Below are 24,498 nucleotides of genomic sequence, written 5' to 3'. Positions count from 1 at the left end.
CTCTCTTGTACAGAGATGTGACTGTGTTTGTTTCTGCTTTAAAACATAAGCACAATGAAATAATCAGATTTAACAGAATTAAACAAGTTTATAGTTGTTATAACGTGAAGTATAGACGTAATGAAGTACGGTGTCTGCGTAGCCCCGAATATTTTAAATAATACATTAGTTTGAATATGATTTGTTTTAATTAAACTGATTTTATTAAAACAGAATTATAAGAATTTTATTAGTAATTTACACATTTTGTTATTTTTTTATTTATTATTATTATTTTATTTTTTTTCGGTGCATGTAATTACTTTTCCGAGATTATCTGGCGTACCACCTCGTGCAGCCTTTTATTATCATATTGTCCTATAGATGGCACTGAATGTTACTTTTGGCTCTGCCCTATCAACCCTGTGTCTGTGTAGTTGGGGGGAGTGAATATTTTTAATTTTTGCTCGACAATACTTCAGGTGATAAGAAGTATAGGATCTCCTTTGATGTTGCCTTACCTTCTACATGCTATTCTTCTGGATTCTCTGTATTTTTAATAATGGGTAGATGCTAAAACCCCTAAATTTTAACTTTTCTGGCATCTTTGTCCTATAGATGGCGCTGGATTCTATTGGTTTTATTTAAATCTGCCGCTCGTTTACATCAGTTCAGAACTTTTTCTTACTTAACCCGCGCTGTCCTGATAGTTCCAGTGTTGATTTATCCCTTTAAACAACATTATTCCAAACCTTTAGGGATTATATAGTTGCTTTTTGTTGTTGTTGCTGTTGTTATAAGATGAACGTTGATGTTTTCTTGCTTAGCAGTGATTTTCTTCTACACTCACATGAATTTTATTTTTGCCTGAAATACCTGCTTTTGCATCGATGAATTATAATCAGTCTGAGACTGATTATAATTCATCGATGCAAAAGCAGGTATTTCAGGCAAAAATTATTTGAAGAACTCAGGCAGAAACAGTTTTTAAAAAATAAGGAGTTGCAGTCATCCCTTACCTGAGGTCATTTTAGGTCAATTTAGTCATACCTTACCGTAAGGGATGACTGCAACTCCTTATTTTTTAAAAACTGTTTCTCCCTGAGCTCTTCAAATTATTTTAGCATCTCGCTCATTTCTGGTACTGTTTCAGGTTTTACTAATTTTCTCTCCCTTTAACAATCTTGGCTGCTTGACTACATTCAGGTTAACTAGAACAAGCTTGATTTTAGGCCAGACTTATTGTTCCAATCAACACTTTTTTTTTTTTTTTTTGTGAAACCACAAGTACCACAATGTCTATTAACTTTGCATTTGTGAATGTACCAACCTTATTTTCAGAAAAGTTGGGCCATTTTGTAAGACGCAATCTTTGATTTGTTAATTCTCATGAATCTTTATTTAACTTACTAAATTACAAAGACATTACTGACCAACCTGATTGTATTTTAAATATATTAATACATTTGTAACCTGCAACACAAGACAGGAGCAAAATAAGAGTTAAAAGTTAACTATAGACTATTCTAATTACACTGTTTTATAACATTCAACAATAAGCAGGTAAACTGGTAACAGGTTAGGGAATCATAATTGGGTATAAAAGGAGGATCAACCAAAAGCTCAGTCTTTACAACAAAAATAGGTTGTAGTTTAATACTTCAAGCCAAACTTGGTAAGAGAATTCTTAATCAGTTAAAAAACATTTCTTTATGCAAGATCATTTAGGTCTTAAATGCAAACAATTTAGGTCATTCTTTATCAACCATTTATGGGGATATGTTCAGGGAATCTGGAGAAATTTTAGTCTGTTTAGGACAAGGCCGGAAACCACTGCTGAATTTCTATGACCTTTGAGCTTTCAGATGTTATTTCATGAGAAACCATCATGCTACTATGATAAATATAGCGACATGGACTCAGGAGTAAACTGTTGTCACTTAACACAGACTGCTGCTGCATTAAGAAATGCAGCCAAAATATGTTGTGCAGAGAGAAGCATTACTGAGTTCTCTGGACCCTGAGCTCATCTCAGACAGGCTGAAAGACTGAGAACATGCATTGGGGTCAGATAAGTCCAGGTTTTAGCTTGATATTGGTAAACAATGCACACCAAGTTCTTTATGCCTTTAGCAAAAGCCCACAGCAGAGGTGACTTGCATACAGTATGTGTAAAGGTACCAGTGACACAGAGGTGTATATTGGGATTTTAATGAGACATATGCTGCCATTAAGGCAATGTCATTAAATGTGAAGTTCATAATTATTTTAGCAAGAAAATTGAAGACATCATTCTGCACTTCGTAGACAAAGAATACATATACTTAACTGGCTTGTCTGCAGTTTAGATCTGTCTGCTAATAAAATGTATGGCACATCAGGAAGTGGAGAATTAGACAACAGGCTAATTCCAGGCAAAAAACAGGCAAAAATTCCACCTGCAAAACTGCAATAATTATTGTCTTCAGTTTTCACACCCTTTTTGACTTGTATTAATTTAAAACAGTAACAAGACAGGATATGCAATATTTAAATTTTTAATAAATGTTATTTTCTTGTGTGCATCTGTATAAAGAGATGAATATTATATAGAGAGATTATTATATAGATATAGACAAATATGGAGATTCATCTGGATTCTCTGGATTTTTAATGATGTTATGTATGGTAGATGCTGAAATCTCTGAAGTCCTTGATGCTGTAAAATGTTTTACAATTCACTTAGTCAGACAAAATGCTGAACCTCTACCAGCTTTGCTTGTAAATAACTTTAGAATCAGTTAGGATAGCACCACCTGTGAAAAGTTCCAAGTAAAAATAATCTTTTCACAAATTTCCCAACTGTTTTTAAACATTATGTTGCCGGTATCAAATAAAAAATGTGTAAATATTTACAAAAAATAATTAAGTTATAAATAATATATTTATTGTGATAATTACAAATCACTTCTTTCTGTTTTTATTTGCATTTTAATTACTGATCCAATTTTTAAAATAGGTTTATCAAATAATGTGATGTTTTTAATTATTTGAAATTAAAGATACAGTTGAAGTTGAAGTTTACATACACATGTATAAGACGTATTTCATGTCTTAATCAGTCTCAATCAAGTCTGGCTAATTGATGTTTGATTTTACTGATTTGAAAAAGGTCTGAATATCAGTTTTATAATAAATGGTCCTTGATGCAGCAGGTAGAACTTTGTTAGCATGTAGAAACATTGAAGATTATGCTTCTCTTTGAAGTTCGTCATACATTAAACTATAAAACATATAGAAAGCATTACTTACGAACAACAAAATACATTCAAAATTATTTCTGTATCTGATGATGAAGATTTCGAGCATTTTTTTATTTGAAAAATCTGATTTTGAAATTAATTGAACAGTTTTTGAAAACTTTTTTGGGTCAAAGTTCAGAAGGTAGAGCCATTATTCCCTTCCCTTCTATTTCTCACGTGGTGTTTAGATTAATCATCTGTGTTACTTACTGTAGCGAGTAGGGAAAAGGGGATCCAAGTTAATGATTAATTCACATAATTTGTGTAACAACTGTATGTTTATAATTAGTACTAACTTTTAAAAAGCTAGTTTTATATTAAACTGTCACTCATGTTAGTTGTGCACAATGTGTAATAACTGCTGCTTGTGACACTACCTGTGATATCAAGTCCAGTTTGTATAAGACCATCAAATCTATGACAGATTGATGAGAATATTTATGCAATATTTTTAAATGAGTAAAATATTTTATTTCATGTGTGGATAAATGTAGCAAAAATTTTATATTGATTGTACAATTACGTTTGAGAATAATAAAACATTCTGAACCTTGTTTACACCTGACAGTCATCCTGTTCTGAAAATGACTGAACAAAATAGTAAAAGTACTTGGGTTGGTCCACCCAAATAAATGAAGGAAATTCATTGCATCAAAATAATTGAGTATTGGTATATGATGTATGAAAATGATACAATTAAGCAACATGGATTCAGTTTGTACACTGAGTATAATTAATAATTTAAGTGAAGTGAAACAATCTCAAATTGGCATCCACAATTTAGTCTTAGCTTAATTACCATAAATGAAGTTACATGTGTTTAGATTGATATTATGACAGTTACTTTTTAATATGTCATAGTTTTGGACTCCCTTGGTTAAAATCCATGCTTTGTTGATTTTCTAAGCAAAAATAAGGCAATACACCCTAACAATCGCTGTTCATTTGCTGAATATTTTATTTATAGATATCTAAAATTTACTAAATTACATTTAATCATTTGCACACTATTTTATCTTAAACTAAATTAATCAATTATACTGCAGTATCAAGTCCCACTAAAATTCAGTTCAGTTCTATTTTTGGTATTATTATAATGGATTATTGAATTATGTATGTTTTCATGTAGATTAAATACACAGCAAGTACTTAGAAATGATTAAATTGTCAGTAAATTGCATATGTGAGGTCTGTCTGCTGTGGAGGGTGTGTTTAATAAAAAGAAGAAAAAGAATAAGAGGTTAAAAAACAACACCAAACATGGAGTGTGACATTGGTGGTACTTTGGCACAACTGGTAATGTGAGTGCTGCCCAGCAACATGCGTCCTAGAGACCTCGGTTTGATCTTTGCATCTAGTCTATGCCAGTGATTAGTTAGCATGTTCTCCTTGTGTCTCCGGGTACATCGGTACATGCATAGTGTGGAAGTGCGGCTCTGTATTGCCTCTAGGTGTGGGGGACTGAATGTGTAAGTTTGTGTTACCCTGGTGGATTGGCGCCCTGTCAGGGGTGTATTTATGTCCTGCGCCTGGTGTTCGGAATGTTTGCTCTGTGATGAAGCAGGATGAAGCAGTTAGTACAAACCCCAAACTTTAAAACTTGCGCGCGTGTAAGTGCGCGTCGCGTGAGTGACTGTGGGTGCACGCGCTCCGCTAGCCCGGCCCATCTCGAACAACAAATGAAAAAGAGAGCGCGTGTGTGTGTGTGTGTGTGTGTGTGTGTGTGAGAGAGAGAGAGAGTGAGAGAGAGAGAGAGAGAGAGAGATCGGATTGATCCCAGCACGCAGCGTCCGATCTCAGTGCGTTCCACATTCTTTCTGCCATGCTGCTCCTGCTGCACAAACACCAAGTAGCGCCAAAAGTTCGCGCACTGATTTGAAGTCGCGTGTCGGAAATGCTCGAGCGCGTCAGACTGCACCGTAACCGCACCGACTGATCGAGGAGAGTCCGCTGAACTTGCGCTAAAGTTTGCATCAAGTTTTGATGAAGTTTCGGTAAAGTTTGGAGGCTTTAGAGTTCGGATGGAGTTTCGTGTCCCGCTGAGACTGATGAGCGGCTTTTTCTTTCTGCACCTCCAAAGTTTGATGTGAAGAAGAGCAGAACTGTTTGTTGAGAGAAAATATCTGAACCCTGAACCACTTTTACAGCCAGGTAAAGTGCACCTGGATTAAATCATTTCTACTGCTAAATACATGCATGTATTGTGTAGTAAACAGTGAATGTTATAGATTTATATACATTTATAAATACTTTGTTAAATGTTTTACATAAGTTCTTTATTGTGACCTTTTTATATATTACCAGAATGTTTATATAAACTATAAAAATGTGGACAAGGATTACCATCAAGTGCATCCAGATTTATAAGTGTAGGCACGTACTTTCATATAAACTGTGAAAAACTTTTTACATTTTGTGTATTTACACATTTCCATGTTAAGCAAACTACCATAAACACTTTATTAAATGTAGGCCTAGTGTTTTTTTCTATACATTTACATTTATGTAAAATGTAAGTACTAGTTATTAGTTAGTACTAGTAGTAATAAAATCTAAATTAAATTGACTGATGATAAATTAACATTATGTGCATAGACCGCTTATTTAAATCTTTACAGCTATTTTGGAAGCCACATTTTGTGTAAATACTGTATATACATGGTTATCATACCTAATATAGTGTGTGTAGCCTTTTAATAGACCTGTATGCACATATGATAGACTTCACCTATGTACATTTCACATGAAACTTAAATGATGCAGTACCATGCAAAAGTTTGAACAATCCTGGATACATTTACATGTATTACTGATTTTCTTGGTAATCAGAAAGTGTACTTCTGTAAATTCTAATATAACAAATCTACATATGTAAAATACATTACACTACTACAATATACACTACAATACTCTTACACTACAATTTCATCTCAAACCAAATTAATCAGGTATATAACTAAACAAGTCCCACTTTAATTCAGTTCAGTTCTATTTTTGTTAAAGTGTGTCAATATGTATGTAATGCCTTTATTCATATTATTATTGTACTTTAACTGGCTGGTTTGCAAAGTTGTCCACGCTACTCCCACCCTTATAATTCTTATATTATTTAGACTATGAAGCTGATTTGAGGTGTAAGCTTTAATTCAAAACTTTAATAAATACAGGAAATAAAATAAACAAGACATCTGGATCAGTGTACCACTATTATATATTAAATTTGTAATTTTAACCAATTTATTTTTACATTTTTGTATTCATTTTATGTACTTGTCTCATCACATTTTAGCCAAAATTTGTTAAACACTGTAAAAACAAGCTCTTTCCATGCCAGCTCACTTATAAAAAGGTAAGATGATGCTGCAGGACCAAATCAGTTGTCCTCTCAGATTTTCATACAGATTTGCTAATACTGTATTTTCCCCAAATACTGTTTCTTGACATGAATTTGCAGTATATGGCAGTAAAAGTCTTGTTTTTGTGACTCTGCATTCAGAATTTATGCTAGAAATGACTGCAAACTTAATTCATCCATGTAAACTAAAAAATATTTGCAGAATGTAAAATCTGTCCCAGAATGCACTCTTTTTTTTTTTTTTTTGCTCCATTCAGAAGGCTTATTGGATAAACCTACAGTTACTACATAATAGGCTACATGTAATTAGTTACATTTTTTATATAGTTTTGCATACAGTAGTTAAAGTTGGCTATTCGAGTCTGATTTGCCTCCCTTCTACTCAAAACCAAGTTAGCACACATGTTTACAGTGTTGATATCTACTCTGATAATCCTAAACTGTGAAGTTAAAAGTGCATTGCGTGTCAGAATGTGATAAAGTAGATGGGTTCTGGATATGGGCTGCTTTTAAAATTGTTGTTGCAAAATAGTGTTGCACTTTTCGGTGACTTCATGCTGGAATTTCAAACTGCAACTTGATCCATATGGGAGCAGATCTGATGGGAAAGGTGCAGAGGCGCCAGTGTTATTAGAAACTTAGTTTGACTGTGAGGGATTTCTAGATGTAGCACAAGATCCTAATCTGCTTGGTACAATACAATTTTGGGTTTTTAAATGGTTTGTGTAATGTGTTTAAGACCATACACAAAGTTTAATGATCTGCTTTTTGTATTTATTTATTTTATGCATTAAATTTTTTTTTCCTAAATTTCAAAATTCTGTTCAATTGGGTTGCAAGAAGGTTCCTTGTTTTGCCTATTAATTGATAGTCAGGATCTGTTGGGCTGGACTTAAGTCATGGGCCAACACAGACCCCACGACTTGACTATGACATGAATGCGTATGGACTTGCTGCCTGCACCCATTACAATATTACAGTTCATGTTATGCACTCGGGTGGCACAGCGGTCTATTACGCTAGCCCACCACTTATGAGATCCGGGTTTGAATCTCAGTGGTGTTATCAGCCAGCCAGGCATCTACTGGCTATGTCCAAAGCCCTGCAATGAATTGATGTGCTGTACAGGAAATTCCTGCCATGCATCAGTGTTTCTGAGTGAACCAGACCCACTGTGATAAAGCATTTTCATTAATAAAATGGTTAATAAAAATGAAATTAAATTAATGAAACTACCAAACATTCCCAAAGGAGTTGTTTGTAAGGTGACATTTTTGCAGCTTTATGGTCAAACTGTGTTAATTTTGGATATAAATATTTGGTAGTCTGGCTTAAATTCCTGATAATCTAAGTCAACAGGCCTGACGTTTGCTCGCCAAATTAAAACATCTTTTTTTCTGTTTACTGAAGGTTTATCCCACAATGCTTGGAATAAATATCAGTAATCACTCTCATATGTTGTTTGTTATGGTATCTATATTCATGTGGTTTTGGTGTGACCATTATATAACGATGTGTAATGAGAATAAAGAAAAAAAACCACTTTTCGGGGGAAGAATGAAAAAGTCTGTGTGCTTAGAAATTTAGCTGACAAGGAGGCAGAACAAGGCAAACTGCAGGGGGAAAAAACTCTAATTGGACCTAGAGGAAGAGGCGAAAGCACTGGTGGGAGAGGGATTTTTTTAATGCGAGGGCCAGGGTGCAGGCATTAGCATAAGAAAAGGAAGAAAAAAGTTTTAGTGCATTTGCTATTGTTTGTGATGAAGAGTCCCAGCAGTCAGGCTGAAGAGAGTTTGAAAAGGATGTGAAAGAGCGCCTGGACCCCATTCAGCTCATTCAGGCTAGCCTGGCCGAGCTTGCGATCATGGGCTGTACCCTCTTACCTTCCTCACGATGCCATTTTCACATATTCCCGCCCTTGTACAGGCCTTCAGAATCCTACACAGTGGACACAAAATTACATTTTGTTCTTAAAGCCGCAGGTTGTAATATTGGGCGCAGCCCTTAAAAGTTTTTTAGAACTGAAACGACTAATACATTAAAATGTTATATGTATATTTTTGTCAGGTTTATTCAGATACTTGTGTTTGTGCTTATTGCCTCAAATTTATAAATCCTTTATAATTTTTCTGCCTCTGTGCTAACTTCATTTTTGTTTTGTTTATGTTTATTTGTTTATTAGGATTTTAACATCATGTTTTACACTTTGGTTACATTCATGACAGGAACGGTAGTTACTTATTACACAAGATTCATCAGTTCACAAGATTATATTGAACACAGTCATGGACAATTTAGTGTCTCCAATTCACCTCACTTGCACGTCTTTGGACTGTGGGAGGAAACCGGAGCACCCGGAGTAAACCCACGCAGGCATGGGGAGAACATGCAAACTCCACACAGAAAGGACCCGGACCGCTCCACCTGGGGATCGAACCCAGGACCTTCTTGCTGTGAGGCGACAGTGCTACCCACTTAGCCACCGTGCCACCCTTGTAGTTTATGTATTGGGTTGTTTTTGGTCAATGTTTTTAAAGCACTTTTATTTTAGGTGGATGTATGTGTATTTTTATTTTTAGAACACAGGTTATATCTCTAATAAAAGGAGGGCAGTACATATTATACCTGCTGTATCTATACTTTGAATAATCTGAATTCCTGTGCACACTTTGGTAAACCTCTTTATTCTTTTCTACCAAATAAAATCAATTGAAACAGGCAAAACCTTTGAGGCAAAACATCTCCCAGATGAAATAGTTGAACCAGTTGACTGAACTGTTTAGAGACTCACTTGCAACTCCACACTTCTTTGAGCAAATGAGCCTTGAGCCCAGGTCAGCAGGGGACCATCTCTTTTTTTCTAAGACTTTGGAGCACAATGGGCTTTCTCATTGGAGTATATGAAGTCAGTTTACCTCTGCTATATGGAGGAATCCAAGGGGAGCTGACCTCTAGAGAAGTCATTCCATTGTGGTGTCTCAATAGATCCGGTGACCCTTGAAAATCTGTGTTATGTTATACTGAGTTGATTTCGGATAAATGGCTTCAGAAATGTCTTGGGTTTCATTGTTTCTTGGTGCCATATTGGACTCATTATCTACTTCTGCTGATGCACGAAAGAAAAGTTTTGATTGTGTTCATTGACTCATTTCTCTCGGTGTTATAATGCCATCTTGTTTGTTTTGTAGTGGATATATTTTGTTATTTGTTATGACTTTTACTACCAAACATTGGTATCTTCCATGCTAAGTCACTCCAAAGGGGCAAACATGTAATTGGTTCCATAAACCCAGACCAGCAGAACACTAATATTTTAGTTTCTTGTCTGCTCTGAGAAATCTCTGCGCCAGTCAGGGGTGATTTGTCCTCAGGCAACCCTCTCTCTTTCTACACTGGCTTACTCTGATGAAGAGCGCTGTTCTCTCTCTGGCAGCCCGAGCTCCCGACCACATGCAATCGCTCATCAAAGAGACGTAGATAAACTCCATATGAAATGTTAAGTGTTTCATGGAAGATGAGCGCACCATGAGACGTGCTTCTGTCGAGGTGAAAATTTGGTATAAATAAATTCAGTTGTTTAGGAGATTTTTCTGCTAAGTTGGAAATTACTGGAACTAACTTTTTTGGTTTGTCATTGATCAAGTGTCTGGAAATGTGGCTTTGACGTGAGTGTATGAGCACCGTTCTTTCTTATTAGAACCTTGAGCAAACACCCATTAAACTAGATGTCTTTAACTGCAGGAGCAGCTTGTTTGTTTCCATTCCAACAATCAATGTGGAATTTTGCTTTGTCTGGTTGGTGTAGAAGTCTGACACATTGTTGAAGAGCATAGACTTAGGTTATTATAATATACTTATAAAAGAACTCAAATTTAGTACATGTTCCAGTCATTTAGGAACAAAGAAATGTTGAATGAACCATTAAAATCATAGGACTGTCCCTTACAAGTAGTTTTTGTAGACATACTCTTCATACTCAGACTGGGCATCAAATTTAGTCCCTGAGTAAGATTTAAATGATCAGTCGGTTCCTCACTCGAAGGGAAAAGCATCGTCCAAAAAATAAGCAGCAGGCCTAATCAAGCCGGAACAATCAGGCATCAAGCAGCGTCTAATTACAGTCAAAGAAATCAACTTCCTCATGAAAGGACATCACACTCTTCAAGATGCTTTGCAATCTAAAGTCTGGATGCCATCAGGGGCACCAGGAACTTTCTCTACCGTAAATGTAATGAATGCATGCAATGCTTTGATTCAGGACCTAATTAATTCCTAAAGGTATGATATAACCAAACGCTGGTCCGTCTTTTAAAGAAGTTCTGACAGCAGAAAGCTGCGAGTCTGCATATGTCTCATCATCACTTTCACCCTGAATAGAAGTGTACACATTTCAGACAAACTGTTTGTGCTACACTAACAAGGGTCAGCTGTCTTAGTTAAAGCATGCATAACATAAATTTAGGACCAGGCATTACAGCGGGATTAGTTTGTTTACATAACGGTGATTCAGTTATTCTAAGAGAAAGTTTCTCTGGGGCCCGTATGACTTGTTTTTTTTTTAGCTTACAAACCTGGCTAGACTGACCTTCACACGGCATGTTCTTCATTTGCTGAAAATGAAAGACGACAAAACAGAGCTTAGCTGCAGACTCCTGACCAGCCAGACTCCAGGACGACGTGTACATTAGATTCCCTCCATGTGTTAGCTGTTAGCAACTAGACACAGGTTAATAAGTATAAATCTGCCAATTTAAAACTGCTTATATTATAAAGCATTAAATTTTCTTATAATTGTTGCAGTACAAAATGAAAATGAGCTAATTAAGTGATACATGTAAACAAGAGCTACATTAGAGTGTTTTTTTCTGAGAATGGTGTGTTATTAAGGCCTGATTAACACAAACACAAATGGTGTTCATTTCTTGTTACACTTTGTTACACATCTTATAGTCTGTTTGTCCAAAGAACTTTAACATGCTTTAAAAATGCAGCAGTCTAATGCAGGAGTCCACCACCACTGTCACTGATACCACCAACCAGTTTAAACTCTTTACAGGAACAATTCACCATGTCTGAGTAAAGGCTGACCAGGCCTTTTTGTCACTGTGGTTCTCCTCAGCCAGCATGGTGGTGTATAGCTACAAGCGCTGTTAAATCAGTGGGAAAACTGCCCGGGGGTACACCCATCTGACTCTTCAGTATTTAAGTAGCAGTCACTATCAAGCCTGTGATTTTTTTAGAACTTAAGAGATCCAGATATACCTAGCTAAACCAGATTAAAAAGATATGCAAAAAACCTTTTGGAGCTGGTGGCAAATGCTTAAAACACTTGTGTGCTTATGCAGTTGTCCAGACTCTTCAGTCGTCAAGACGAGGACTTTTACAACATCGCCTGGCTGTTAAACTACAAGTGGCTCCAACAACACCATTTGGCAACCTGGATCAAAGGTAGCGACAGGAAAAGACTATCTATTGCCGAAACACAGCAGTCGAAGCAACACAGAGTCTCCCCAAGGGTTTGCAGTGCAGGCCATGGCCTGAGGCGAAAACATGGTGCGTGCTTTCAGGAGAGCGTCTCATCATGTAACTTTATAAAATAGCCATGTTTGGCACATTCAGGCGGTTATAATTTTCAAGGCTGATTTGGAAAGACAGGCCAGATCCTCCCATAAGAGCCTCTGCTCCTGAAGTTCAGCGGGGGCTATAATCGCAACATCTGTTTGACATTGACCAAACCCTCAGAGATCACCCACAGGATATTGCACTGACCAGCAGGGGGTTTGATCTGAACCATAGGACCCCACTCTTACCCCAAAGAAAACACCACCCCCCACTCGGCCATTCTTCACAGGTTCTCATGCCTGCCCCCACTGCATTCTGTCACTGAGGCAGCCACAAACCCCCACCAACACATCAGGCCAACTGATTCAGTGATCCATCCACATGACAGCCTGATCTACTCTGAAGTTAGCCACTCCAGAGAGCTCATGGGAATGTAAAGTCCTTTATTACACAAGAATAGATTTATGAAGTCTGGGCCTCCTAACTTAACTTATTTTAATTAGATCAGTGTTGTAAAAAAACACCTCAGTCAGTCGGTCAGTACCGAGACCTATACTAAGACCAAGACTAAAGTTCAGAAGCACTTACTCTATTTTTGTAACATGCAGCTATAGTTAAAGTAAAAGTTTACATACACTTGTAAGAGACAGGATGTCATGAATGTTGTTTGATTTAATTATTACTTTTATTTTTCTGTGACTAAATGGTTGGAACTCACTCTATTACCTAGCATTAGCATTAGGTTAGCAGCATGTTGTTTTCTAAGCCTTACCAAGCCACAGTGGTATAGCTGAATTTTGACCTACCATAAAATGCTGGTGCTTTTTTCTTTCTCCTGCATATGCAGGTAGCATTAACCCCGTCGATGTGCCGTAAGAGGACACTTTGCCTCCACAGCAGTGTATTTGAATGATCATTCCAGATGCCAGCAAGAGAGTTAGAGAGCTCTTTGAATTCTCCAGGATTTTACCGTGTGACCTTTCAGTGTTCAGTCAGAGTCATTTGTTTAGCCGACAGCTCATGGCGTAATTACTCAGCGTGATGGGTTGTTGCTTGCTGTAAGTAATCCTGCATGATGAGCCAAATGGTTCTCCAGAAAGCCCAGCGCATCTGGAATATAGAGACATCTATTTTATCAGACATACCAAATGCCTCTTTCTCTCTGTTCCTTCTTCCCTCTGTCTTGGAAGGGTTGAATTTGTCGAAGTGGGGCCTACTTGCAGCAAAAGATGCTAATTTTGAAGCGTGCAGCGCAAGGCTATTTTCACTGCACATTAAACAAAGGTGACATGTTTAGTGTATGGTGTATGACCCTGACTACCTATCTCTTAATATATGCAGATGGGATGCAGATGCACAAACATGGAAAAAGTTTCCAGCTTAGTTTTGCTCTGGATTCCAACCTTTAGTACTAGAATCAAATACCTTATAATAATAATGTGATTTTTCTGTAGCAAATTATTTTCACATTTTCTGATGACAGAGTGCACATATGTTGCATTTATTAATTTTAAAAGTTAGAATAGAATGTAAATGTACATAAGAGCCAAGGTTTGTTTTAGCTAGGTTCTACCATCATTGTAATGGTGATGGAGCTGGGGCTGTTGGGAACCAACACACATTTTTAAGAACCAGCCAGTGTTGCTGTTGGTTGATATCAGTGATGTGAAATGCTGAGCCTACAGGCATGTATGTCTGTGTGAAAACAAGCATAAAACAGGCTTTAGAGGAATGGTTATTATGGTTCCAGATCAAATCAGGTCACTGCACAGACCCTTACTGCTATTAAAACCATTATACTTGGGTAAAATAGAGGGGAAAATGCTGCATGCGCACAATCTTTAGTGTAATAACCATTCCAAGCTAAATGGCAAGCGAAATTAATGTCAGCTGGGTACTGTTATTGGTGCAATGTTAAACAGGCTATATGCTATTAGCTTTTAGAAGAAAAGTGCCGGTTCAAATAACGCTTAATATTTAAATGCTGTTGTTTCACAGAAGCCATAGGGAGACATGGTTTTGCAACAACTGTGCTGTAGTTTTAACAGCTAACAGCTAGACTTTGTCTTAAATAATGTTATTATCACAAAGGAAATAAACTGGTGTACATGCTGTCCCCCACTGTCTGTCTCTACATGGTGGAATATGTCCATGACACAACAGCTGTCCACCTGCATGTTAAACTCTGTAACAAGGAGATGATTAGAGAAGCTTTGTCAGCTGTTCATCCTGATACGAAGAAGACAGAGAGCAGATACAAATTTCATGAAGGGTGTTGAAACAGTGACATGTTTAGAACGTTTACAGCCAGTATTCAGTCTTTATAACTGACATGCTGTATAAAAGCATGGAAAATGTAACAACATTCTATTAATGAGATCTTAATTTATCGTCATTTTGGTATCATTTTATATACTAAAATTGGTTGACCTGTTAAAAGTCAGTAGATTTACGTACCTAAATTTAACAGCCAGTACTTTCCTGTGAAGTATTCCTGTGATACATTAGTATTTAAAGGTTTTGGCACTTTTGACAAGTTCTGTTGATTTTCCACAATGAAAGTTCACATTCCACATTGTTTCATGTTCTTACTTAATTTATAAAGGATTTTCCCAAACTGTTTTCTGTGATCCGCATATTGAATATTACTTATGTTTTCTGAATGCTCACCAATCTCCACCAGTTCTTCTTCTTTGATTTTAAATTCACAGTACTTTGTCCAGTACCTTGTCTGCCTACTTTGCCAATTGAGGAACCTGTCTGTCCTTTTTCTGTCATGACTGTGGCTTGGTGATCAATGTAAGGATTTCTCGTTAGGACGATGAGATGCTCTGGTATTTTCATCTTTCTGAAGTCTTTCCATAATTCGTGTGGTTCCTTCTTGAATTCCTTGGCTTTTTTAATAATCCAACGTACATTTAGGATGAAAACGCTTGTTCCTCTGCATTTTTTCAGAAATCTGGCAGTTATCTTGTGCTGAATCATCTTTGGGATAATTTTACTGGCCTGTGATATGAGTGAGGGAGATTTTAGTGAGATTTTCTTCCTGTCTCTTTTCTTTGGTATTGGAATATAAACTGACCTTTTTCATCTGCTAGCCACTGATTGTTTTCCCTGATTTGTTAATAGCCTTTGCGATATGAGCATCAAACATTTTTGCTGCAGCATATATCTTTGTTATGGTATCAGGCTCATACTTTTTGTTCCAATTTTTCTTTCCAATTTTTTTTCAAGATGGTTGCTGTAATTGAAATGATCCTGGCTTTAAAACTAAAAGCCAAAACATGTGACAGAAGAAAGAGAGTTAAGATGTTCAAACAAACCCTTGGAAATGTGTTTGCATTCCTCTTTTGGAGGATTTGGGGGGGTACTTGAACAGAAGCTGTGGGTCTTCTGGGAAAGGATGAGGTGCTAAAACAAACATGTCATTGACTGCACCACAATGAAGCCTTGAATGGGAGAGAATTAAGTTCAGAAGTTGTTGTTCTCCTCAATTACCTTCACCAAAAACCACCTATTGTTAGTTATCATGGCCAGCTGAATGGCCTTGCATGTACCTAAAGGCAATGACTGTTGACAAAGCATTGTTGGGGTTAAACGCTCTGTATGCGGCCCTGCTGTGTACCAGGGTTTTTTTAATGCCTTAACTCAAGCCGTTCTGAGCTTTGTTGAGAGAAAATAGATAATTCCCTGTAGTTTGTTCAATCCTTTGCTTTGTCTTAGCTCTTTTTAAGTGTGCATTATTAAACCATTATGAATAAATAAGAAATGACTTGTGTTTGAGCTTGATCCCTGTCATACTGAATGAAAAAAGGGGGACTCATTCACACCCGGCCTATAATGTCCTGTTCACGCTCTACATCAAGTGGCACTTCTCATCATTTAGAGATCTCAAGGCTTTTGGGCCTCTTTGCCACAAGAGCGTGAATGACGGCTGTTATTCCAGCGGGCGTAATTAACAAGAGAAAAGTGCCCGTAATGAGACCTCTTATGCAGCGGGCACAGCGTCGCTGGGACACATCCGTCTGCACAACAAGGGGAATAGCTCTTCACACCTGTTTAATCTCTTCAAAGAAAAACGGTCACTGCGGCTGCCCCAAACAGCACACAGGCCTGTCCATCAGGCCCTTTCACGCCTCTTTCATCTATTTAAGAGCTTGGAAAAATAGATCCGTGATTGGGAAGCCCTAGGCCATATAATGCTGAATGGCCAGTGTGAACTGTGAATAGAAGGAGTTTATGGATGCTGTGTGAATCCTTACAATCCTTACATTCTTTACTCTTTGTGTGGATTATCCTTTAGTGCATTGGTTCCTTGGACCTAGATGCCCATCCATGGGGGCCAGAGAATGTTCAATGAGATGTCATAGAATTTTAAAACTATTATTATTGTTATTATTATTATAGACAAGCATAATGTAACCTCATTTCTGTGTTTGGTTTGCCATGAACATGGGAATATTATTTACATGGGTGCCCACTGTGACCCACTGCTATAATATACAGTAAGTAATACACTGAAAATATTAAAGTACACCTGCAATAAAGAGAAATAATGAGTATTTTTAAAGTATTAATAAGGGAATATACAGCTGGACGGTGAAACACCTGGGTTTCATCTGATTTCAATAGTAAAGTTTTTTAGTTCCAAAACGTTTTACTAGAGTTTACTTAGCATAATATCTTCATTGTTATTTTAGATAGTTATAGTCAGGCATTAAATGCAAGTCATAACATTGTTCTGCCAATTTGCAGATAGCTTTTTTTATGTCCATTTACAAAGAATGTATTGACGTAACGGCTCCGTCTTTAAAAAGCTTGGAAATAACTTCTCCAGCATTTAGAAAGTAATCATCTGAAAATATTTGCACGCAGCTGCATCAGGAGGAAAAAGGCTTATTTTCATGGTCTGTTACCCATCAAGTGTCATGCTCCATAACTACACATTTGAACAGCAAAGCATCAGACTCTGACTCTGATTTGATTACAGTAATAGCTAGGTTATCCTTGTTAAGGAATGTTTCACTTTCGTCTGGTCTGATTTTTATCAGTTAAATGAGCTTTGGCTGTCTGCAGTAAAGACTAAAAGCGTCCATGTGGTTTATATCATTCTGAAGGCATGATTTCAGCAGCTCATAAGTAACCGTGTTATTCAGAATTTGATGCAGCGCAGCATTCCAACATACAGACGCACTTTAAATTCGCCTCACAAATGGAACGAAAAAGCTTAATACAGGAGTATAAAATACTAAGCACAATCAGCTCTCCTTAAATTGAAATCAAGTTGGCAACAGGAAAATATTTATGTGTTTGGAAACATGGTTTATTTAGGAGGGTCATCCATCACCATATCTTTAAAAAGTTATTGTATGTATGTGTGGTGAACACCAGCAGATTTGGACCGTCATGAATGCATGAACCATATCAGATGTCAGATGGCTTTGTAATGTTTGCGATGGTATTGGAGGGTGGTTGTAATGGCTCTAAATTTCAGTATCAATATCATAATTAAGGACAAACTATGATTGTAATGAAATACAATAAACGTCTGTGACTTGGCTAGTAAAAATGTTGGCGGGCTTCTCAGTTTGGGAAACAACCCCAATTCCCAATGGCTGGTAAAATACAAGTTTATATCCTATAATCCCTTTTTTTGGGTACCATCATTCATGTAAGGTCATGGCCAGTCTTACCTGAACTCCGATTGAACGTATTAGGCAGGAAGTAGAAGGTTTTGATCAGGGATTAGCCTCTCCTTGTCCTGCCTCCTGCCTCGTCATCCTTCTTGACTTTTTGCTCTTGGCAGCCGACCATCAATGGAAAGGAACAAAAAAGTGCCTCTTGTTACTTGTTTGCTTTTGTGACCATCTGCCTGTTTGGTCTTTGACACTTGTACGATCTCGTCATGTGCTGTGTCACTACGGTGGTCTAGGGTGACTCCATGTGGTCTTGATCTCTATACGGGGTTGTGGAAGTGGGGGTTAGTGAGAAGGCAAAATGCCCTTTTAGTCACTTTTGTTTAATAAATATTTTGCTGCACTTATTGCTCTGTAGAGGGAGGGGGTAACAGTGTTTAATTTTATGGTCTAAAAGTTTTTAAATTCATGACTAGGCAAATGTACAACAGAATATAGAATAGAAATGAAATATAAATATAACTGCAGTATGAGGTATCCTCAAAAATAACCTGGTGTCTCTTTTTGTGGTACTGGACCCATTAAAATTTATTAAAACAACACATACCCTGCACACACAAAACTAGGTGCACCATAGTGGCCGCAGTACATTTTGTAATGGTACCAAGGGCAGTGGAAGCTTAGCGGTTAGAACAGTCCACGCCAAAACATCAGAAAGCCTGGTTCTGTGGGACACTGGTGTTATTCTAATGCATGACAAATGATCAAGTGATAACAGGGTCTCATAAACAGACCACAGGATTTGCTGCACATTTCTTTTCTATGACGGGCTTGGCAGCGGGTCGTCAGGCAGATGTTACAGACTTGGTTGAGCTCGGGGTTTAGTGTTTTTTTTTAAGCTGGTCATAAAGTTGAGAATGAAGGATGGACAGTCATGCAGCTCGGGTAGTTTTGTTTTTGGCTGTGCAAAAGTGAAACAGATGCCATAAAGTGTGGCACCTCCTTTAATCGGCTTACCTTGAGTGAAAAAAGAGAGAGATAAGAGATGGATGAGTGAGTAAACGAATAAAGCCGTCGTAGCGGCTGCTTGCCAGGACACGCTATTGGGTCTCGCAGAATGTAATCCATGTACCATTTGGTTACTGTGACCTGTATGACCTGTACTTGAGATGTCCAATACTGTATTTTCAGGACATGCTGGTTTTCTAAGATATAAAGCTTTGGAACTACAGTTATTCCATAATTATCTTAAGAGTTGCTGAGATGTTTGTCTTTTTATGTCATTAATATACATTTACATTTAGAACATTTACATCCACATTTTATCTAACTTATCAGAACTATTGGCACTAAGAAACCTTTTCAGTGCTGTTTTAATTTTTTTTCCTTCCAGGACCAAAGATTCAAATTGAATTAGTTTTGGTTCCTGCTCAAGATTCACAATTTGACTTAGAATATAAACTTATTAACAGATAAAGTAAAGAGTTCACATACACCTGTAACATATATGTATGCTTATGAGCCAAAACATTAGGACCACCAGTTTAATATGCTGTCAAAACAGCTCTGAAGGTGCCCTGTGAAATTTAGTACCAGGGCATTATCAGCAGGTTCAACGGTGCATCCTGGTTCCATGTTTTTGTGCAAATAAAGTAATGTCCATAAAGATACAGCATTACAAGCCCTGACCTTAACTCCATTTAACTCCTTTGAGATGAATTGCATCATTCTTTTTGGTCTAAATTGTCACAGATTTCAACACACACTCCAAAATTGTATAGACTTTGCAAAAGATGTGAGGCTGTTATAGATGCAAAGAGAGGCTCACTATGGAATGAGATGTCCAGCAAGTTCACGGTCAGGTGCTTACATACTTTTGGCCATATAATGAACATGCAGTCTGTAAGTGAGGTGCAGTGTGTCCACCAGGCTTAGTGGGATGTGTTGCTAGTGGGCATTTGTAGCCTGGTGTTTAGGAGACTGGAACAGTGGTCAGAGGTCACTGGTTTAAGCACTACCACTGCTAAGTTGGGCCCCTGAGCAAGGCCCTTAACTATCAGTGCTTGCATTGTATTCAGTCACAATTGTAAGTGGCTTTGGGTAAACGTGATAGCTAAATGTCATAAATGTCATTTAAAATGTAAATGCCAGATTTGATGATTAGCTGAAAAAGCTGCACAGAATGCCCTCTGTTGGGAAAGATGAGTAGTGGCATCATCTCAAATAAACAGATGATGCAGACAATAGTCACCATTAAAATAAAACATTAATTCAGCATAAAGGTGTTAATCTACACTCAGTACCACTTCACAGAGAACTCAAATGACTTCCTTTTCATCAAATCACAGTTTTTACATGCATCACACAGGCTCATCTAACTGTTTTATTTTCTGTTTAAACAGAATCGACCAGAATGGATAGCAGCGCTTCTACAGCAGCAGAGAAAAAGGAGTGTAAGAGTGGCCTGGAAACCAATGGGTTCAGCGAACTGCCCAAAAAGCCCTCACCTACACTCCTAAACAGAGGTACATCACCCCCCTCATGTACATTTACAGCTGTTAGCGGAGGCTCTTATGCAGAGCGACTTACAGAAGTAAACATTTAATTTCCTCAGTACAAGTAGAGAACAGTCTAAGAAAAGAAATCTTCCAAAACCCTGTTCAAAGAAAACAGAACCCTCTTCTTCCTAAATATAAGATACAGGATTCCTTTTTTTACTTTGCCTCACTTTGCTTTTGCTTTACTCACAAGTAGGGAAGTCCTAATTCCATTTTAAGACTAAATCTAAAATAAAAAGGTTTTATAGAAAGCAGTTACATTCCATCTATGTACCTCCTTTTTAAATGAGCCCCATGGACACACATTTGAAATCAGTTTCTAGTTAGAATGTCCATAAAACGTTACATTTAGGAGAAAGAGAGAAGGATAGGAGGGTAAAAAGGCGACATATCTCAGCCATGTCAGTAAGCCAGTGATAAAAGCGATGTATAATGAAGCTGAAAGGCCTTGTTCTGACCTCCTGAGTATAAATGTTATAAATTAGTCAGAACCTAGAGCAATGGACGACAAGGCCCATGTGAAACTGAGAAAGATGCCAGTCGAGGGACGGCTTTAAAATGGAAATCCTGCTTGAGAATATCTGGTGGTTTTACACATTTATAAAGGAGACTGGTGGCCTGCCATAGTAGAGGACCTTGAATGAAACTGATAATGTGCACATAGTGGTAACAGTTTAATCATATATTTTATTCAGCATTATTAATAACTTTGATTGGATAACTTAGTGTATCATATTGAAAGGATATAAGGCAGAAATGTCATACAACTGACTTTTTAGACGGCACAGTTTCATAGTCTATATCATTTACACAAATGCCAAAACTTAAATGTATTTGTAAGCTAAGCTGAGATAGATCCATCCAAATCGGATCAATGTTCATGAATAATTTCATAAAAGCCAATCCAGAGACCCAAATAGCAGAGTGATCTTGGATGGCTAACGTGGGCTTAATTTGCTCCTTTGGTCTGACCCACTAAGGAAAGCAAGCTTCTCACAAAAAGTGTTTTAAGTAACTGATAATGAGGTTGATAGGCCTTGTTCTTCACCTCCAGAGTGTAAATGTAATAAATTAATCAGAGTGGCAGAGGACAATTGCTCTTGAGAGGCCGACAAAGATGCCAGTTGGCTGTTGGCTGTGTTTAAAATAAAAGTGGAGCTAGTGTTTTTTTATCATTTGTGCATGTTAATGAAGGCAATAAAAAGCATCTTTTAACATTGTTATATCAGCACTGATGTGTGTATATTCATTTATAATGAGAGTGTTGTTAAAAAGCAATTAGTTTCAAAACTAAGTTATGGTTAATAATTTAAATGTCATCTGATCATGGCTGAAGCTGAAATCATAATATAATGAGGGACGCTTTATTAATTCAGACTGATGTGACTAAATGAATTTAATTTAGACCCAGCATATAGATAGCATATTAGATATATCTTTTAAAACTGCTTACAAATGCAAATATAGGATGTGTGTATGTAACTGTAAATATATGTAGTTGAAGTATATAAAAGCAGCAGAGAGGAGCAAGCAGAGATTTAATACCTTGTTTCGTCTCTTGTTAAAAGTCACTGCACCTTCAATTACACCCGGGAAGTAGCGGGTCATAGACAGCCCTGTGGCCAGACCCTTACTGGCCCAAGTACAGCAAATAATTCCCGTGCTGCAATCTAGAGAGACAGAGATTCAGCAGGTCAATCTGTCTCATTGCGTAGCATGTTAGTGCTAAAAAGCCTCAGCTGTGTGCCAACACGCCTGGACAGGCCAATTACTTATCACAGTCATTCGTATTATTATTCTGACCCGCAGACGCTGATAAGTGAATATGCAGCGGAAAGAGGATGAGGTCCTTGAACCCAGAGCCGAGCTGGTTGCTTTTAATATACGGTCCTGTTACTGGGCTTTATTGTCAGCGTGTGGTTTACAACAGGCCGCAAGCCTCTTTGTCACCTAACTAATGCCCACCTCGGAGCGTGGCGTGTCTCCCTCTATTAAACCTGCTCTCCGGTTTAAACCTCCTGTCTGCGGTTATTTATTTGCAGCAATTTCCTCTCTATCAGAGGACATGGATAATGCAGACTTTTAATATGTTATTTACACATAAAAAACTATTTTCACCACTCGAGCAGGGGAAAACGAATGGGTCCCCTCTGCCCTCTGCCCTGTTATATCTGAGTTTAACAATCTGGATTGCTAATAGAACCATTCATCACAGGGCCAGTCGTTTGTTTTATGTCCACCCCCCCGCCCAGACCTCTATGGAAATTCGAGCATGTATAATGAAGCAAGTCACTTTGTGTAAAAGTGAAAACAAAAAGCTGGGAGTCAGTTAACACCAGACCAGCTTTTACTGGACGCTGGGCGGAAATCCGGCTGTATGAGGGCCGGCTGTATTTATGTGCGGGTTATACGAGAGAGGCGGCTTTAAAGTGGCACCTCCTGTGTGTGTTTATGAGGGATCCGGCCGGACCGTTTTAGTTAACAGGAGCGGTGAACAGGCCCGCTGTCCCCCAGCACTGCATCGTCTACTGCTCTGTTTTAATGAAGCTAAACGAGCGGCCCGATCTCTACTGACAGCGAGCATCTGTCTGCTGGGCAAGAGCTAATGTACGTGTCCACGCTTCAAAACAATAAACAGCTCTCGGATTTTGTTTTGCTGCTGTTGTGTGGCAGGGTGGCACAGCTGTTGGAGTGGGTGCCAACTTTGGCAATTAAATTGTTGATAGTTTGTATAAAGTACATTATCAAAGTATGTAAGGGTTATTCCTGGCAATACTATGCAAATGCTAACCGCATCTTTGAATAATGATTGAGCCGGAAAAATTATTACTTTTGAAATGCATTTTATACAGTAGTTTGTTCTTAGTTCATGCAATTATTTTCTTGATGGGTCTGATGCCACTCTGCTTAGGGCAGGAATACTCAGCCAATAACGTACTTGACTGACAATCGTAGGGTTGCCGAGTGCCAAGTTGCCCCTGTTGGGTTCCTGAGCAAGGCTCTTAACCCTCAGTTGTAAGACTTTTTGGATAAAAGTGTCTGATAAATGCCACAAATATAAATGTAAATAGTCCACGGATGGGGCATTAGTCTATTACATGGCAGCATACACTAATCCATTCACTGAATCACTTATTTACACCAATGGACATCTTGAAACTAATGTACCGTCTGTATGTTTTAGACAGTGGTTTATATAGAGTAATAGTGTGTTTTTTAATGTCCCTCTGCCTTTGGCATCATTTCATTTACTCAGAGCATGTTTGTTACTAACAGTGTGAATTTTCAATTCTTGCTTTTCTGTTTTATTTTGTTTTTGTTATTAAATAACTGCAGTCTGGCATATCACCCAATCATCGGCCTACAAGCTCAGCTATTTGAGTAGCTCTGACCCGGAGCATAAATTCTGCATTTCTGTACTAGGTGTACAGACAAACTAGTTTTTTTCACCCTCTTGCTGTGGTTGTAGCCTCCAGGTGGGCTGAACAAAGCTGGCTGGCCGGTAATGACTTGATTAACTGGGTTCAGTGCTTCATGACATACAGTGTATCACAAAAGTGAGTACACCCCTCACATTTCTGCAGATATTTAAGTATATCTTTTCATGGGACAACACTGGCAAAATGTCACTTTGACACAATGAAAAGTAGTCTGTGTGCAGCTTATATAACAGTGTAAATTTATTCTTCCCTCAAAATAACTCAATATACAGCCATTAATGTCTAAACCACCGGCAACAAAAGTGAGTACACCCCTTAGTGAAAGTTCCTGAAGTGTCAATATTTTGTGTGGCCACCATTATTTCCCAGAACTGCCTTAACTCTCCTGGGCATGGAGTTTACCAGAGCTTCACAGGTTGCCACTGGAATGCTTTTCCACTCCTCCATGAGGACATCACGGAGCTGGCGGATATTCGAGACTTTGCGCTCCTCCACCTTCCGCTTGAGGATGCCCCAAAGATGTTCTATTGAGTTTAGGTCTGGAGACATGCTTGGCCAGTCCATCACCTTTACCCTCAGCCTCTTCAATAAAGCAGTGGTCGTCTTAGAGGTGTGTTTGGGGTCATTATCATGCTGGAACACTGCCCTGCGACCCAGTTTCCGGAGGGAGGGGATCATGCTCTGCTT

The 24,498-nt window shown here is 37.9% G+C and overlaps 1 protein-coding gene across 1 annotated transcript in view; it reads left to right on the top strand.

The window, feature by feature from the left end:
* The first annotated feature begins 5,367 nt into the window (after positions 1–5,367).
* The window catches only part of gli2b (GLI family zinc finger 2b), a 70,408-nt gene continuing 51,277 nt past the window's right edge, over positions 5,368–24,498 (top strand). Inside the window, exons 1-2 of the mRNA XM_063013210.1 lie at positions 5,368–5,411; positions 20,216–20,338. Of these exons, the coding sequence (XP_062869280.1) occupies positions 20,227–20,338 (112 nt within the window). The 5' untranslated portion in view covers positions 5,368–5,411; positions 20,216–20,226. The remainder of the gene's footprint in view (positions 5,412–20,215; positions 20,339–24,498) is intronic.

Source organism: Trichomycterus rosablanca, chromosome 17, assembly GCF_030014385.1.
Source record: "Trichomycterus rosablanca isolate fTriRos1 chromosome 17, fTriRos1.hap1, whole genome shotgun sequence".
Classification (NCBI taxonomy): domain Eukaryota; kingdom Metazoa; phylum Chordata; class Actinopteri; order Siluriformes; family Trichomycteridae; genus Trichomycterus; species Trichomycterus rosablanca.
This window is presented reverse-complemented; position numbering and strand designations above follow the sequence as displayed.